This window comes from Bos grunniens, chromosome 1 (genome assembly GCF_055505025.1).
Source record: "Bos grunniens cultivar Pamir isolate PY7600 chromosome 1, Bosgru_T2T1.0, whole genome shotgun sequence".
NCBI classification, from domain to species: domain Eukaryota; kingdom Metazoa; phylum Chordata; class Mammalia; order Artiodactyla; family Bovidae; genus Bos; species Bos grunniens.
In genome coordinates, this window is record NC_141165.1 from 103,611,851 (window position 1) to 103,630,601 (window position 18,751).

Consider the following 18,751-nt stretch of genomic DNA (forward strand, 5'->3'; position numbering starts at 1 on the left):
ATGCAATTTTAAAAGGGATTTTTTTTATATTCCCTTTCTGATATCTCATTGTTACTATTCATTCTTTTTTCCACATTTATATTTTCTCATCCTTTTGGATTTATGTGTACACAACAGTGAACATTCTTATAAATATGTTCATTTCACATGTGTGCAATTGTACTTGTTAAATAAAATTTCAGAAGATGAATTGTTTGGTCAGAGTGTATGTACATTTTATATATTGCCTAATAGCATTTCATAAAAATTGTATTAATAAACACCCACAACAATATATGAATGCCTATTTCCTCCCACCTTCACCAAAATCATGAATTATCAAAGTCTCTTATGTTGTTAATCAAATAGCTGAAAATGATATATACTTGTAGTTTTAATGCACATTTCTTATAAGTAAAACTGAGTGCTTTTTCATGGTTAGAATTCATTTGAATTTTAGAATTTGGCCTTTGTTCATTTTTCAAGTTGGCTATATTTCCCTGCTAATTTATAGGAACTATTTTTATATTTGTATTAAATATTTTATATTTAAACATTTTATATTTCTATATCTTTTTTATATGATGTGTATCACAAATATTTTCTCACAGTTTTTCATTTTCATTTTTTATGGTGTTGTGAGTCATGTGAAATTTTTGGTTTAATTTCATTTATGGCTTCTGGGTTTTTAGTCATATTTAGAGAGTACTTTTTAATGCTAAAATTATAGGAAAGTTTACCTTGCTTTCTCTAATAATTTTGATAATCATATTGCTAAATCTTTGATTAATCTAGAGTTTATTTTGATGTAAGGGGTAAGTTAGAAATCTGACTTTGTTGTGTATGTTTCAAGATAGCCATATTAATGAACCAGAATTAACAAATGAATAATCAATCCCAGTGATCTGCAATACCATATTATTGCATGTTAATTTTCTATTTGTATTTGTGCTGAGTTCTAAAAAACAAAAATTTTCTATTTTCTCTATTGATCATTTCATCTTTTATTTTCTTGTTGGATCCATGTTGTTTTGCTAGGACTAGTTAATAATTTTATTTTTTGAAATATTTCTTTGTATCCTTGCATGTGCAATTCTCATTCAAACTTAGAATGAGAATTAGGTTTTCATTCACTGCTTACCCCTCAAATTTTATTGGTATTTTGTTGGGTTTGTAGTAATATTATAGGTTAATACAGGGAGAATTGCTTATATATATGTGTGTGTGTATATATATATTTCTACTCAAGACCAAATAGGCTTTTCTGTTACATTCAAGTCTTCTTCACTAGTAACCTATATTAGAATTTAAAATTTTTCTTCAACTACATCTAGCATATTATAGTTATATTTATTGTAATTAATTAGATTTATTATATGGCCTATTATAAATGAAATGTTTCTTCCCCTTTATCTTTTGACTGGTTAATGTTTTATATAGCAAGATTTCTGATTTTTGGATATAAATGTTATATCCAGTGTAAGAATTCTTTTTATCTCAAGTAATCATTATACAGATTTTTTTAAAGCATAATTGGTATGACTAAGTACAGTTTCTGGATCTCAGGTCCTTGCATTCTTGATCTATCCAAAGTTTTCCTTCCATAAGGGATATTCTTGGCCCCTTAAAAACTTTCATTATCTTCCTCTGCCATCATCAGTGTCCATTCTTCCCTTAATCTAAGAACTGGTGATTAACAAATGTTAATGGTGAGAAGTCAGTGCCTCTGAGCATTTTTTTGGCAGACATTTAGAAAGAGTCTGAAGTGGGACTTTCTTAGAGAATTGTTTTTGAAAATTTTAACAGAGTATTCCTCATATTTCCTAACTGAATAATCCTCAGGGCCGAGTCCTCAGTATCTCAACTTCTCTTTTTACTCAGCATAAGAAATCTCATCTACCCTAATGGTTTCAAGTAATACTTCCAAATAAATAAGTCCTAAATTTCTATGACTTTATTGAACACCTATTATCTAACTCTAATTATAAACTAGAAATTTTCTGTTGAAAGTCTACATCGATGTGTTTGAAAGAAAATTAATCATAACATCCCTCTTCCTGTCAAGGCAGTTCATTTAGGCTCCAGAGGGGTTTTATAGTGAAGAATAGGGACTAAAGCAGTGACTAGACTTATGAACTGAGTCAGCATGGGAATTGGGGAAATAAAGTGGAGTAAGTTTAGGGGAGGAGATTCATCTTGGTACCAGATGACTCTAGGAGGAAATAATGTAATTCTGTTACTCTTAAATATGGATTGTAGCAAGATGGCTTGGGGACCACAGAGACAATTCATTTCCATTATTAGACCCTGGGCACAGTTTTTAGGCCCAATGGCTCAGCTTTGAAGTCCACTGGCAATTTGGGCTTGGCTGGGACCAGATAAGCTCAGGGACCAGATAATCCCAGGGACCACAGTGGGATAAACCTAGCAGCAGAGAGTATGGTAGATGCAGGTTTGAGAGACAAAAGAGACAAGAACAGAAAAGCGGGTAGGGTCCGTGGCAAGTACAATGCCGGAAGACACAGCTCAATACCTTCCTTTTTCTGCAGACCACACTTTACCGCTATCACATCTACAACTCTTCTTACTACTCATTATTTACTTATTTCCCTCTCCTGAACATAGAATTTCTTTCATTTTAACAACACTCAGAATGTTTCATTTTTCCATGGCTTAAAACACATTCTTCATCTAAATTTATCTTCACAATATTCAGATGTGAGAAGGAAAACGTGCTGTGTGCCAAGTCGCTCAGTTGTGTCCAACTCTTTGTCACCCCGTGAACTGTAACCCACCAGGTTCCTCTGTCCATGAGATTCTCCAGACAAGAATACTGGAGTGAGATGCTATTTTCTCCTCCAAGGGATCTTCCGGACCCAGGGATCAAACCCAAGTTTCTTACATCTCCTGCGTGGGCAGGTGGGCTCTTTTACCACTAGTGCCACCTGAGCACGGGGAAACTGAAAGTGACTTCCCAGCCTGAGCCAGGCCTCGGCGGGCCCTCAGCAGGCTCTCTCACAGTTGAGAAGGAAAATACTCTTGATACTATTTTACTGATGAGAAACTTGAGTCTTACCGAAGTAATATTTCTATGTAGTTAATAAGTGGTGAATAAAGTCTAGAACCCACACCTCCTGATTGTAAATTCCTTCCATTAAGCCCCACTGTACTACTCAATAATGTAGGGGTGTGTGTGTGTGTGTGTGTGTGTGTGTGTGTGTGTTCATGCTCAATCGTGTCTGACTCTTTGTGACCCCATGGACTGTGCCCTCTAGGTTCCTCTGTCCATGGAATTTTCCATGCAAGAATACTGGAGTAGGTTGCCATTTCTTTCTCCAAATATAGGTGTAATTTATGGCTAACAATATGGCAAGGATTACCCTCTAAAATATTGTCTCTGTCCTTTACAGAAAAGTATTTATCTGAATGGTAGTAAGCAACAATCCCATCAGATACTAACCGATGACCTTGGTCTTAAAATTGTACAGATATTCATCTCACTGGCTTTCTATTCTTATTTAGCCTATAGCTGTAAGAGGTTTAGAGGAGTTTTCTAAGAGCATATGTTAACCTCAAGTTTTAGTGAAGCGTGAGAGACTAAATTCAGAAAGACCTTACATGAAAATAGAGAAAAAGCTATAGACTGTGAATCAGGATGGGGACTGACAAATCTGTAGTGGGTGTGAGACAGCAGTTCCTGCTAATGAGACCTGTGGTACAGAAAACTTACAATGGAATACCCATCCAGTCTGCAAACACTGCCTGAGTTTGACATGCTTGGGTCTGCAAGGTCTGAATCAAAAAGTCAGTCGACATGTTGATCAAGTCTGTAATAACATGGTCAAGAACAAGGTAAGAACTTTTACTTATCATTTGGGTATGGTTCTGCATTTCCTCCTTTTTTCAATAAATAAAATAGCTTGAGGTAAATGTGTGTGTTCCACCGAATTGTGAGGTCTTCAGAGAACCCGCAGCTTGTAGGTAAGTGAGTCATTAAACACATTTAGCACTGCCGGCATGAAAATAATTGGGAACTAGCCTCTCCGCCCTTGGAAATGTTCTGCATGTAGGGAGTTATTTTAAAACCAAATTAAATCTCGGCATGGAATTCTAATGCTATCGTTTAAACAAATCTAATAAGTGCAGATTGATTTACAAAGACTGTTTTCAAAGTATTTAATGCATTGGTGACATTTTATAGAAAAGCAAATTACAGGAACCTACTTTTAAAAGTGTGATTGCATCTGGATTGGCAGATAAAATCAATACAGATTAGCCAACATGTTGTTCGTACTCAAATCAAAAGTTAGAATGCTTCAAAATCCTTTCCTTTTTTTCATGTCTGACCAATTTAGTTTGGGGAAAGCCAGAAAAAAAAAAAAAGTACAGTTTTAAATTCAGATAAATGTTAGTTTCTAAAGATTGTTACTCAACTATTGTCTCAAATTTACTCATTCCTGAAGAGATACTGCAGATTTAATTATATGTCTTAAAAATAGAAAAATGAGAAAAGAAAAGCATGCTGCTAAGTCGCTTCATTTGTGTCCGACTCTGTGCGAGGCATAAGAAATCCCACCAGGCTCCCCTGTCCCTGGGATTCTCCAGGCAATAACACTGGAGTGGGTTGCCATTTCCTTCTCCAATGCATGAAAGTGAAGAGTGAAAGTGAAGTTGTTCAGTCGTGTCCGACTCTGTGCGACCCCATGCACTGCCACCTACCAGGCTCTTCCGTCCATGGGATTTTCCAGGCAAGAGTACTGGAGTGGGGTGCCATCGCCTTCTCCAAAAGAAAAGCATAGGATAGGAAAAATAAGATAAAAAAGTAACAATCTGAAATACTGGGCTAAATTCTTCCTATCTGCTTTTCCTTGTACATTTCAGTTGTTTTGTCTGTAGATTTGTATATTTCAAAATGTACTGATTCCATCTAGAACAAAAGGCAAGGGAAAATACTACTCATAGAAAAATAGATGACTTTAGAAGACTGTGCATGATAATAGAAGATAAAGAAGAGATAATTAACTCAGTACAGTTAAAGCTACTGTCTGTCCATTAGGATGTATGTTATCAAATACAGCTTTTAGAGCTTTTAAGCCAAAAAAAAAAAAAACACAAAAAACAGATGACTTAGATGTAATAGCCAGGAATTTGGGAATTTTAAACCTGAGTAAAATTAACAGCTATTTTAATCCTTGTGGCAATGACAGAAACAGAGTTTTTTTTTAGGACATTATTGTCCTTTGTTCTTTGTTTTCAAATATGCATTAAGGACTGCGTGCTTATCATGACAGTGTTTTCTTCCTCATTAATTTAACTTAGTGTAGATGCAAGCAAACCCAGCTCTACCCCCAAGGAGCTTACAAGTCAGTAGGAAAATGAGGCAGATTCTGCTTTTGTTCTTAACTATGAAAAAGGATTTTGATATGCTATAGACTGAATGTTTATGATCCCTTCTCAAATCCTATATTGAAACCCCAGACCCCAATATGATGGTATTTGGAGGTGAGGGATCTTGGGGGTGATTATTTCATGAGGGCTGAGGCTTCATGCGTGGGATCCCTTATATAGAGGCCCCAGAGAGCTCTCAGCCCGTTTCTCCATAGGTGGACATGGTGAGAAGACAGTTGGCTACGAATCAGGAAATGGGCCCTCACCAGACACTGAATCTGCCTGTCCCTTTGATCTTGGACTTCCCAGCCTAAGAACTGTGAGGAACACATTTTTGTTTAGACGTTTCTGTCTTTGGTATTTTTGTTGTAACAGCCTGTTGTGCTCACTGTCCTGTTGTGTGTCTTTGCCTCTGCCTGTGCTGTGCCTTTCTCTGCTTGCTTCTTCACGCGCCCACCCCCCAGCATTCTCTGTGTCTAACTCGTGTGGCTGTTGCTGACCTACTCCCTGTGCCTGCTGTGAGCTTCCCAATGGAAGTCTGCTGCTACAGACTAGCTTTTCAGACTCTGACGATGGTATTCCTGAGAGTTTAGAAAATAAGCTATCAAGTATCAAGTACTTTAGGTATTTTTCAAAGGTGTTGATGTTATGTCCCAGGCCAGCAATTTTGCATATCAGAGGCTTCTATGCAAGAACAGGCACATGGCGTCAAGGAAGCAGAGGCAGACAGTGGCCAGAGTGTCTGGGATGTGTGTGCCACTGGATTGAGAATCCTGTCGGTGACAGGTGTGGGACAGCCATATCAGAACTCAACTGAAATGGCTGGGAAGTTCTGCTCTTCATGATTTATCATCAGTTCAGTTCAGTTGCTCAGTCGTGTCCAGTTCTTTGTGACCCCACGGATGGCAGCATGCCAGGCTTCCCTGTCCATCACCAACTCCCAGAGCCTGCTCAAACTCATGTTTATCGAATCAGTGATGCCATCCAACCATTCCATCCTCTGTCCATCCCCTTCTCCTCCTGACTTCAGTCTTTCCAAGCATCAGGATCTCTTCCAATGAGTCAGTTATTCACATCAGGTGGCCAAAGTATTGGAGCTTCAGCTTCAGCATCAGTTCTTCCGATGAATATTCAGAACTGATTTCCTTTAGGATGGACTGGTTCAATACCCCTGCAGTCCAAGGGACTCTCAAGAGTCTTCTCCAACACCACAGTTCAAAAGCATCAACTCTTTGGTGCTCAGCTTTCTTTATAGTCCAACTCTCACATTCATACGTGACTACTGGAAAACCATAGCTTTGGCTAGACGGACCTCTGTCGACAAAGCAATGTCTCTGCTTTTCAATATGCTGTCTAGGTTGGTCATAGCTTTTCTTCCAAGGAGAAAGTGTCTTTTAATTTCGTGGCTGCCGTCACCATCTGCAGTGATTTTGGAGCCCAAGAAAATAAAATCTGTTACTCTTTCCATTGTTTCCCCGTCTATTTGCCATGAAGTGATGGGACCAGATGCCATGATCTTAGTTTGCTGAATTTTGAGTTTGAAGCCAACTTTTTCACTCTCCTCTTTCACTTTCATCAAGAGGCTCTTTAGTTCTTCTTCACTTTCTGCCATAAGGATAGTGCCATCTGCATATCTGAAGTTATTGATATTTCTCCCGGCAATCTTGATTCCAGCTTGTGCTTCATCCAGCCTGGCATTTCACATGTTGTACTTTGTGTATAAGTTAAATAAGCAGGGTGACAAGTTAAATAAGCCTTGACGTACTCATTTCCCAATTTGGAACCATGTTGTTCCATGTCCGGTTCTAACTGTGGCTTCTTGACCTGTATACAGATTTCTCAGGAGGCAGGTCAGGTGGTCTGGTATTCCCATCTCTTGAAGAATTTCCCATAGTTTGTTTTGATCCACACAGCCAAAGGCTTTGGTGTAGTCAATAAAGCAGAAATAGATGTTATTCTGGAACTCTCTTTCTCTTTCTTTGATCCAGTGGATGATGGCAATTTGATCTCTGGTTCCTCTGCCTTTTCTAAAACCAGCTTGTACATCTAGAAGTTCACAGTTCATGTACTGCTGAAGCCTGGCTTGGAAAATATTGAGCATTACTTTACTAGTGTGTGAGATGAGTGCAATTGTGAAGTAGTTTGAGCATTCTTTGGCATTGCCTTTCTTTGGGATTGGAATGAAAACTGATCTTTTCCAGTCCTATGGCCACTGCTGAGTTTTCCAAATTTGCTGGCATATTCAGTGCAGCACTTTCACAGCATCATCTTTTAGGATTTGAAATAGCTCAACTGGGATTCCATCACCTCCACTAGCTTTGTTTGTAGTGATGCTTCCTAAGGCTCACTTGACTTCACACTCCAGGATGTTTGGCTCTAGATGAGTGATCACACCATCGTGATTATCTGGGTCGTGAAGATCTTTTTTGTATAGTTCTTCTGTGTATTCTTGCCACCTCTTCTTAATATCTTCTACTTCTGTTAGATACATACCATTTCTGTCCTTTATTGATTTATCATAAAGGTATTTATGATTTCTGTCTCTTTTTATGATTTATCATAAGATACCATTTTGCTTAGGAAGCAAGTAAACCCACACAGTGATGATTAATGCCACAAAAGTTGTGGGGGATCTCAACATAAAATCAAGTCATAAAATGAGAAGAGTAAGAATTGCTCATTATCAGGTGATAGCAAGAAATGATATGCAGTTATGCACAGGAAAACAAAAAAAAAAAAGCCATATATTTAATTAGATCAATAAAACTATCAGCTGTCCAGAAACCCAGAGGATTTACTCTTTCAATGGAGCTCCTCTGCAGTTTTACTATTCTGGATGGAAATCATTCTAGAAGACTTTCCTATTTCCTCAAAGTGCTGGTAAACATTTTCTTGATATTAGCCATTATTATGAACATTGATTGTTACACTTATGAAATACCAAGAAGTACGTATGCCTACTGAAGTTGCTGTGGCTAAGTTTCATAATGTCAGAAATCCTGAAAGTACATGCTTTTGTTGTGTTTGCTTTTCTGTCCCTTTTCCTGCTGTCAAACATACCATACCCAGCTTTCTGATTGTTACACCAAAAAGCTTCCAATCTTTTTCTCCCTTGCCATTTCTGACTGGCTTTGGCTTGTACTCAAGCCTATAAGAATAGTGCTTAGAGTAAATAGATTCCAAAATATAGAGTATCAAGTTTATTCCTTTGGCTAATCACACTCCCTTGTAGGTTGATATTTGACACTCAGTAAACATTTTGTTGTTCAGTCGCTAGGTCATGTCTGACTCTGCAGGCCCATGAACTGTAGCCCTCCAGGCTTCTCTGTCCATGGGATTTCCCAGCAAGAATACTGGAGTGGGTTGCCATTTCCTCCTCCAGGGGATTTTCCCGACCCAGGGATTGAATTTTAGTAAACCAATGGGCTATGCAGAGAACAAAATTTACCAGAGTCACTAAAATGAAACTTCTGACTTTTATATTAATCTACAATTGTGAGAATAAGGAGGAAGACTAGTGGTATACTAGGAAATGTTAACAACTAGTGTTCTGAGGGGAAGTAGCCCTGGTAACACTTGCTGGTTTCCATAGTATAAATATGCCCACCCTGGCCAATTTCAAGCCAACAGTCATTTAATACTTGGCTTGCAAATTTTCTGAAAATTTAACTGTCAGCCCTTACCAGCAGGTAGAATAAACTCCAGCACACCAATGGGATGGGAGTCATAGAGTTAAATCCTTGTCATTTGCTATAACAGGAAGTAAATAAAGTCTAAAATTGATAAATCAAGACATAAGCAGAATAAGCATCTCAATTGTAAACATGTAAATAAAAGGCTAGAAAAAAAAAACAAAAAGTTCAAAGTTTTAAAGTATAAGTCTTTTAATTTTAGATATGTACAGGTATGATATACATGATAAAAATAAAAATGGATTTTTAAAATTTTGTAACAAAAACAAATGGAGTAAAGGTATTATTATATTAGCCAATCTTTGTAGGTGAGGTCAGTGATGGAAATTGCTCTCCTCCAAACTAAGGTCTGTTTCTGTGGAAGGCACAACGTAGATGTCTTCATTTCTACCACTAGGAATTGTCCCTTCCATTATGGAAATCCTATGGATTTGAAGCTGAGGGTTGTGTTGCTCAGTTGCTAAGTCATGTCAGACTGTTTGCAACCCCATGGACTGCAGCACACCAGGCTCCTCTATCCTTCACCATTTCCTGGAGTTTGCTCAAATTGATGTCCTTTGAGTCAGTGATACTATCAAGCCATCTATCCTCTGCCACCCCCTTCTCCTTTCGCCTTCAATTTTCTCCAGCATCAGGGTCTTTTCCAATGAGTTGGCTCTTCTCATCAGGTGGTCAAACTACCAGAGCTTTAGCTTCAGCCTGACCCAAACTTGGTAGTGAGTAACTTCATCAAAACATGAAGTCTCCATTAAAACATACAACACAGTAACATCATGTAATAAACCCACATAGGGTGAGACAGCAGGACTTGAAGATAAGTGGGCTCCAAGGACTGACCAGGCCACCTTCTTCCCCACATGTACACCATTGATTTGCTAGGGAGAATGAGTCTTTATCTAACAACTCCCTGCCAAAGCAAAAGATGATGGAAAGATGATGAGCATTTGAACTGGGTCTGGGCCAGCACCAGTATTCCAAAAACATTATGAAAAATGTTATTGCTGGCTATCAGTTCCTAAGAGGCTGTGAAAGTGGACACAGCTGCACTGTTCTTACCTGAGTATCCACATGCTTCACCTGGAGATGAATGCAAAACACCCAGTTCCCTGGAAACTTCTTCCTAAACTAGACATGAACCTGCACCCTGGGATCTAAGCATCCAGCGTGGGTGATACTGAACTTCTTAATACTTCTGCTCTGCTGAGGTCCAGTCAGAGGCTGGCAGTGCAGGAGAGCTTGCGCTGCTATTATCCCGTACTCCTTTCATTCCAGCTGCACTGCTTTCTTCATGCTACACGCTCAGTTTGCTCTACTTCATTTCACTGTTCTCTTTTTAAATGCAAGTGATGCATGTATTCATCCTAATGAAACAGAAGTGCAGAAATATGAAGAATAAAAATGAAAAATTAATCATCCCCTTTAAGGGGATATTTCCCAAGATGAGGCACCAAGCCCAGTGGCATAAAGTGGATGTTGAACAAACATTTACTGAGTCATTGAATAAAATAACAAGGGAAGTGACAACTCTAGTAGCCTTTAATACATGGACCTCTTTCCATTCCTCTCTCTCTCCTTCACCTTCCCCTCTTTTCCCCATATTTACAGCAAGGAGGGATACTGTGTCTTCCAAATTTTAAACTAGTGATCAACTAGAGTGATTATCTCAATTATCTCACAAATTTTAAATGTATTTTTTATTTGTGCAGCTGGTAAGAATTTCAGCTCACACACTCAGGCATTTAAAACATGTTGATTTAGTTTTCCATAATTAAGTTCTATTTTCAGTCCCCATTTTACCTAGATTTCTCCCTCAACTTTTCAGGGTTGCCTATGAACCCAAAGGGGTGGCTCTAAAACTCAAGGAATTAACAGAGGGCAGAGGAGCCTCTGTCCCACCCTTGTGTTTGCTGAGACAGAATCTCTCCTTATCCGCTACTTCACGTAGAAGGTCCCTGTCTCCACATGGCTAGGCCTGCTGTGTCGGATTCTCTCCCTTGGCTTGTCTCTACTCTTAGCCACAGAGGCCTGTTAGCCTGGCTCAGGATTGTCTGGCCAAACACTCCTCACAGCCTTTCCTCCCAAGCTCAATATGTTCTACCCAGTAAATCACAGGTGCTTCTGAAAGTATTAGGTAGCATTTCAGGGCTCTGAATAGCTCTGGTCATTTGTGTCTCAGCACAGAAAGAATTTAGCTGGAAGAAAAGTCACGGACAAGTGATGTATTAGAATAAAGTGAGAGGGTGCTGTCTTGAGTACTTCGTGACTTACATGTTTGTAATCAAAGAAAGTGGGGAGGGGAGAAGACCTTCTTCATCATTCTTGAGTGGACATTATGCTTTCATCGTCAGCTTCTCCTCCTGAGCAGGGGAGTTTTCTTGTCCCTATATGGTCAAGCTAGGTTCACAAATTGTTTTTTATGTATGCTGAGAGTATGTCCTGATTTACTGAGCTCACTGGGCAGGATGTGGGGCTCATGCTACAATTGTTTTATTGCTTGGGGGCATGTCTCTTAGTTTGGTTACATGGTTCTGTTGCTGAGCAAGCCTGCTTGGTTTTGTGGTTAAGCAAACTTTCTTTCTTGAATGGTCATTAACTTACAGGTATTAAAAAACAGAGACATCACTTTGCCAACAAAGGTCCTTCCAGTAGTTATGGATGTGAGAGTTGGACCATAAAAAAGGCTAAGCACCAAAGAATTGGTGCTTTCTAACTGTGGTGCTGGGGAAGACTCTTGAGAGTCCCTGGGAGAGCAAGGAGATCAAACTAGTCAGTCCTAAAAGAAATCAACCTGAATATTGATTACTGGATATTGGAAAGACTGGGGATAGAGCTGAAACTCCAATGCTTTGGCCACCCTGATGCAAAGAGCCAACTCATTGGAAAAGACACTGATGCTAGGAATATTGAGGGCAAGAGGAGAAGGCAGTGACAGAGGATGAGATGGTTAGATGGCATCACTGACTCAATAGACATGAGTTTGAGCAAACTCAGACAGTGAACAGGGAAGCCTGGCGTGCTGCAGCCCATGGCATTGCAAAGAGTTGGATACAGCTTAGCGACCGAACAACAGCAACTCATACATTTTCTATTTACAATTCCCTAATGGGATTAACTATTTAATCACCAACATTTAATCACCTCCTTTGTTCCTTTATTCCTATTGCTTCTACCCTTACCTCTGCCAACTGCACCTGATATGTCTCTCCTCTACCCTTCCAACTAGTTTGGACCCTCACAGAGCAGTGCCTTTCTTCCACTGTCTTGCAACTTCTCCTTTCCTTCCCTATTTGTCACTTCCCCCGCCTATGGAATGCTTATTTAACTTGAGAGTAGCCAGGAGAAACTAGAGAAACTCACTCTAATTATGTGTTCTTCCAAATCTTTTGTTTATGGCATACATTTTATGCTTTGAATCCCAAATGGCTTAAACAGTTGAAACTCAAGAGCTAAGAATGACCTCTTGATTTCTGCTTTTCTGCTGCACTGTCTTATCTCTCAGGCAGTGAATGTCTTTACTGAACGTGGGAGGGCTGAATGATGGAAGGGATTACCCGGAGCAAAGTCACATCCTTAATACACCATATTATTAACTCACTCTATTTGCAAATATTTTATCGAGCTCCTGGGAGGCATGATGTAAGGAAGGTAGGCACAAAGATGAATGGTAATTGGTCCCTGTCCTCAAAGGCATTTACAATCTAGCCAGATGACAAATGCATCCTCATAAAAATAAAAGTGAATAAAGAATCAAAGATTGAAAGAAAAGCATAATACTTACTCTCTAGCTTCATGGTTCATGATGGGTCTTGGGACTATAGGGCTGCTTTTAAAACCTGTCCAGCCTATTCTTAGGCAACCTGACTGGGAGGGCCAGAGAGCTCTTCAATTCCATCTCAGCAGTTCAGGTAACAGGAGAAAAATCACACTCAAGTTTTGGAGGGTTGTGGAGGTGGGGGTGAGTAAGTAGGTAGAAGACATGGTTTCTGTGCCCTGAAAGAGTTGATAATCTAGTGGATAAAAGTCATGTCAAAATGAAATGCCTTAAGATGAAAATAAGTCAATGTAATACAGCAAACTATAGCAGGGCTGTGCTATTCAAGGTACATTTACTGAGATCAGAAAATGCATTGAAAACCAAGTCGTACAGTTAGTTAGGAAAGATTTTGTGGAGGCATTTTGAGATCTTCAAAGAAATGAAGAGGTTGAATTATGCTAATAAAAGCTAACGCTTAATGAACATTTCCGTACCAGTTACTGTCTTAAAACACTTTATTATTTTATAGAATTCTCACAACAGTAACACAAGAGTAGGTACTATTTTTATCATTTCCATTTTACAGATCAGGACCCTGAAGCACAGAGAGGCTAAGTAACTTGCCTAAAACTACATAGCAGAATTGGAACGCTGACAGTCTGACACCAAAGGTTGCACTCTAAATTACTCTGGTATTTCCCACCTTTTGCAAAATAGTTGAGTATGTCAACAAAGAAAACAGTTCAACTTAAAGTGTGGGGTAGAAGAGAGACCGGTCAATGAGGTCCTCACTAAAGTAGAAGGTTACTGCAGGAGCATGACTGGGGAGCACACCCTCCAGGCGCCTCACCTCCACCTTATGCTCCATGCAGACAGCCAGTCAATTTCTGGGACTACATTGATTCTAAAATCATGGCTGAGAAATGAGGCCCTCAAAGCACCTAAATGCCAGGAGTGATTTGCCTGGAAAATCTCAAAGCAGAAAGCCAGCCCTGAATCCCTGTGGCTCCTGGTCCACATTCTTGCTGCTGCTGTAACACTGTGAAGGGCAATGCATAGCCCTCAGGGCCACACCTAGGCATCTGGGTATGAAACCTTGGGCCAAATCCACTTCACCTGCCTTCTCTAATCAAGAACATTTTAAAACTTGCATGTTCTCCAAGGTGCATGTAGCTTCAACAATAAGATGTTTGCCTGAGTTGTTGTCCAGGTTCTTGGAGTCAGATGTGCCTGGTTCAAGCTGAGCCCATTAAGACTAGCTAGGACCACTGACCCTCCAACTAGGCATGTGTAAGTATCTGCTCAGTGACCTTTTGAAGATGTAGAGGCCCATAGCCTAATTACGCCTGTGCAGAACGATGATGACACACTTTTTCCCACTCACCTGTCCCTACTTCCCCAAGCTCCTCACATCCCAGACCGATGATGTGCTTCTCTAGTCCTCATCCCATAAATACCCCCACCTCTGGCCTTCGAAAGAAAGATTTGAGCTCTGTTTTTCTGTCTCTTTGTTCTGCTCTCTTGCTGCAAATAATTCTGTTTGCCTCACATCTAGGCATCTTGGCTTGCTGTGCTTAGGGCAAAATAAACCATAGTGGTGCCTTCCAAGCAGAGTGCCATTTTCAGCTCTCAAACTGAGTCTAAGTTTCTCTGAAAGTGATCTTTTGTCAGATACCTTCTTGAGGGCAGTGATGGAGCTGTTATCTAATAGGGTAATGGAAGTGAGCTAACAGAAGCCTGACTGCTGGTACAGAAGGAATATGGGGGAGTGGGAAATGGGCCTAAAAGACTTGTTAGAAGCTTTGTCTCCTGTAAGACCAAGGTCTTACAAGGGAGGTAGAAGAGTTTCTTTGAATTTGGAATTCAAACTGTTACCAAGTCAAAGTTCGTAGGCCTTTCCCACTGCAAGAAGTTAGGAGATAAGATGTTGAGGCAAGGAATGGTGAGTTTTCAAAAAGCCAACAGATGAAGAAAAGGGTGGGCTAATATCCTAAAGAACTATCCTAATTCAGGCTTCTCTTCTAAGGAAAAAGGGGGAGTGGGAAGGGCTTCCAGTAAAGGGAGGAAGGGGATTGCAGACCTCTTGGAGCACCACTCCCTCCTCGAAGGAAAGCATCACCTTCTTCCTCTTACCCAGAAGAGCTGGATCACAGAGCTCCAGCAAAAATTCAAGTTGTTAGCAGTTACTTTTACTTTACGTCTCATCTCTGTTTACATGAAAGCTTTCTAGGCTAGCAGTGAATCTATCTTACAAGTAAGGATCATGGGATGGGAACTTTCTTAAGGGAATTTAATGAGCTATTTGGGCATAGGAAAACATCTTTTCTCTAATGCCTAACTCCTGACATGCAGGGCTAAAGTAGTCAAATCCATAAGCTAAAGAATGAGGGAAACCATTTCAATGTGGTGTGTATTCTGTTTTGTCTCTGTTCCAAAACTATAGAGTGGTGGTTTGAGCCAGATAAACAGTCATCAGCAAAGATAGTCAGAACACTAGGATAAAACAGCCAACACAAGTTCTCAGATTATGCAACCTCAAACAGATCCTGGGACTCAAGAGTGAGGGAATAGTGAGGAATTCTGAGAAACATGGCTGATTAACCTGTCTACAGGAAGAAAACTGAGGAAAAAGGGCAAGCTGTGCACAATGTGAGAGTTTACCAATAATATGTATACAATTCAAATCTTTGCTTTAATATCAAATGTCCTGACTATTCTCAATGAGCCCTTCTGTGAATCTCTTCCATCACCAGCTGGTCACCATGGGAACAGTGGGGCCAGCACCTGGGAGGGGGTGGGATTGCCAGACTCTGACCCCACTCTGACCCTTACTGCTGTGTGAATCTTGGACTAGGCTCATGACCTGTGTTAGTATTAAATTCCCAAACAGACAAAACCTATCCTGCCTATATTATCACTGCGCTTATGTGATAATGTGGGAGAAAACTTTGAAAAAATGTGTAATACAGCCCACAAAGGAGGGTATGCTTATCTGTAAAATGCAGGTGTGCATGCTAAGTCACTTCAGTCATGTCTTACTCTTTGCGACCCCATGGACTGTAGTCTGCCAGGCTCCTCTGTCCATGGGATTTTCCAGGCAAGAATACTGGTGTGGGTTACCGTGTCCCCTTCCAGGGAATCTTCTTGACCCAGGGATCAAACCTGAGTATCCTACATCTCTTGCATTGGCAGGTGGGTTCTTTACCAGTAGCACCACCTGGGAAGCCTGTAAAATGCAGTTAACACTGACCTCAGCCTCCACAGAGATTCTCTCCTTGTTATAGAGCTCAAATTATATTTCCAAATGAGACATGTCTAGAAGTACAGCGGTTGCTTTCCTACAATTTCTTGTCTTTTATTGATCTGAGTGCATCAGACATTCATTTGTGCTGTTTGGGGCAATACTGGCTCCATGCAATGATTGCCAGTCACAGAATGCAATTAATTACATGGGAATCATCTGAGGTTTTACTGTCTTGTCTAACCCAGGATACCTGAAAGGAAGCCCTAGCTCTACTTGAAATTCAGAAGTGACCTTTGGCTGTCTGAGTTCTTAGTCTCTCTTCATGTGAGAGCTCTTAAAAATTGCAGCAAGCAACCTGCTTTTAACTGGTGTCATAATTGCTGCTGATCATTACTCCCCTGGCTGCCCTGCAGACGATAACACTGTATCTGGTTGTCTGGCCTATAATAAGGTGACCGCAATTACTGCCACTATTCATTAGACATACTTACTTGAAACATGACCATTTATTAGATTGTAAACAATTAGGCCACAATCTCTTAAGGGTGAAAAGACCAAGGCTACTAACTTCAGAACTACAAGCACAGGTATTCTTAGGAAGCATTTGCTGGAGATTAATAAAAAATCTCACTTGTTTAGCACTTCATAATTTACAAAGCATTTTCATATATACCACCAATTGTCAACATTTTGGCTGAGGCTCTCAGACTTTCACCCATTAAACTATACCTGCTAATGTAGATTTAAGCTGTTGTAACTCATATTTTAACAAAACCTGCTGGATCTCAATTCTGGCTAAATAACTAAAGTACAACTCAGTAGGACCCTATGGGGCCTTCCCAGGAAAGACCACCTTATGGCCTCTGCTTATAGAAAACTTAGCTTCTGAGGCCTTCCCCAAGTTCCGAAGAGCAAATTTAATCAGAAAAGTGAGAAAATGCAGAAACAAAGGAAAACAACCAAACAAGAGAGTAACAATAACTTAGCCATTAAACACAATCAAGGACCTTTAGTTCTTCCTGAGTCTCCATACCCTTGCTGCTGCTGCTGCTAAGTCGCTTCAGTCGTGTCCAACTCTGTGCGACCCCAGAGACGGCAGCCCACTAGGCTCCCCTGTCCCTGGGATTCTCCAGGCAAGAATACTGGAGTGGGTTGCCATTTCCTTCTCCAATGCATGAAGGTGAAAAGTGAAAGTGAAGTCGCTCAGTCCTGTCCGACTCTGAACGACCCCACGGACTGCAGCCTACCAGGCTCCTCCATCCATGGGATTTTCCAGGCAAGAGTACTGAAGTGGGGTGCCATTGCCTTATCCCCATACCCTTGAGCTGTTTGCAGATACTGAAACCCTCACCAGGTGGAAGAAGTTAAACTGCATGCTGACCACAAGCACTTAGATCCCAAATTGGTTGGAACCAGGAGGTTGATGTTAACTCCCGGCTAATTAGACTGTCCTTGAGCTGATCACTCACCCTGCAAACCTCTCGCTCACCCTGTCTTTAATAAACCTTTCCCTGAAACCACTGGGGAGTTGGGGGTCTTTTGAGCATTAGAGGCTAATACTCCCTGATCAGCCTTGCAAACAAATGCTGCACTTTCCTTCACCACAATCCGGCATCAGTAGATCAGCTCTACTGTATACAGGTGAGTAGACACAAGTTTGATTCGGAACAGAAGCACCTGGGTATATTAATACCAGGGACTGAGTCTCCACCTCAGCCCAACTAAGTCAAAATTGTTTATGCTGTCAGATGATTCAAATGTGTAGCCAGCACTGTTATACCAGAAAAACCACAAAATGACAGAAAACTGGTTTCTCGGCCAATTTCTGCCCCCAACAAAGAACTGTGTACCATGGATACATATAAAAGGGGGATTCTGGGTACCAAACTAATAATTCAGAAGCAAGTCCTCTGACCTTTTAGTTACAATTATAGTAAGAATAAAAAATGTCCAGAATATACTACATACTTTCCACCATCTAGTCTGCCATTGTCCACATCCCCTATTACCTCTCCTAGTCATTAAAGAGGAGAAGGCGATGGCACCCCACTCCAGTACTCTTGCCTGGAAAATCCCATGGATGGAGGAGCCTGGTGGGCTGCAGTCCATGGGGTCGCTAAGAGTCAGACATGACTGGGCGACTTCACTTTCACTTTTCACTTTCATGCATTGGAGAAGGAAATGGCAGCCTACTCCAGTATTCTTGTTTGGAGGATCCCAGGGACAGGGGAGCTTGGTGGGCTGCCATCTGTGGGGTTGCACAGAGTCAGACACGACTGAAGTGACTTCAGTTCAGTCGCACAGTCATGTCTGAATCTTTGTGACCCCATGAATCACAGCACGCCAGGCCTCCCTGTCCATCACCAACTCCCGGAGTTCACTCAGACTCACATCCATCGAATCAGTGATGCCATCCAGCCATCTCATCCTCTGTCATCCCCTTCTCCTCCTGCCCCCAATCCCTCCAAGCATCAGGGTCTTTTCCAATGATTCAACTCTTCAATGAGGTGGCCACAGTATTGGAATTTCAGCTTTAGCGTCAATCCTTACAATGAACACCCAGGACTGATCTCCTTTAGAATGGACTGGTTGGATCTCCTTGCAGTCCAAGGGACTCTCAAAAGTCTTCTCCAAAACAACACTTCAAAAGCATCAATTCTTTCACACTCAGCTTTCTTCACAGTCCAACTCTCA

At 40.6% G+C, this 18,751-nt stretch overlaps 1 protein-coding gene across 1 annotated transcript in view; it reads left to right on the top strand.

The window, feature by feature from the left end:
* The window catches only part of GUCA1C (guanylate cyclase activator 1C), a 45,792-nt gene that overhangs the window by 2,826 nt on the left and 24,215 nt on the right, over positions 1–18,751 (top strand). The window contains 2 exon segments of the mRNA XM_086415640.1: positions 3,688–3,748; positions 3,750–3,831. Of these exon segments, the coding sequence (XP_086271766.1) occupies positions 3,688–3,748; positions 3,750–3,831 (143 nt within the window).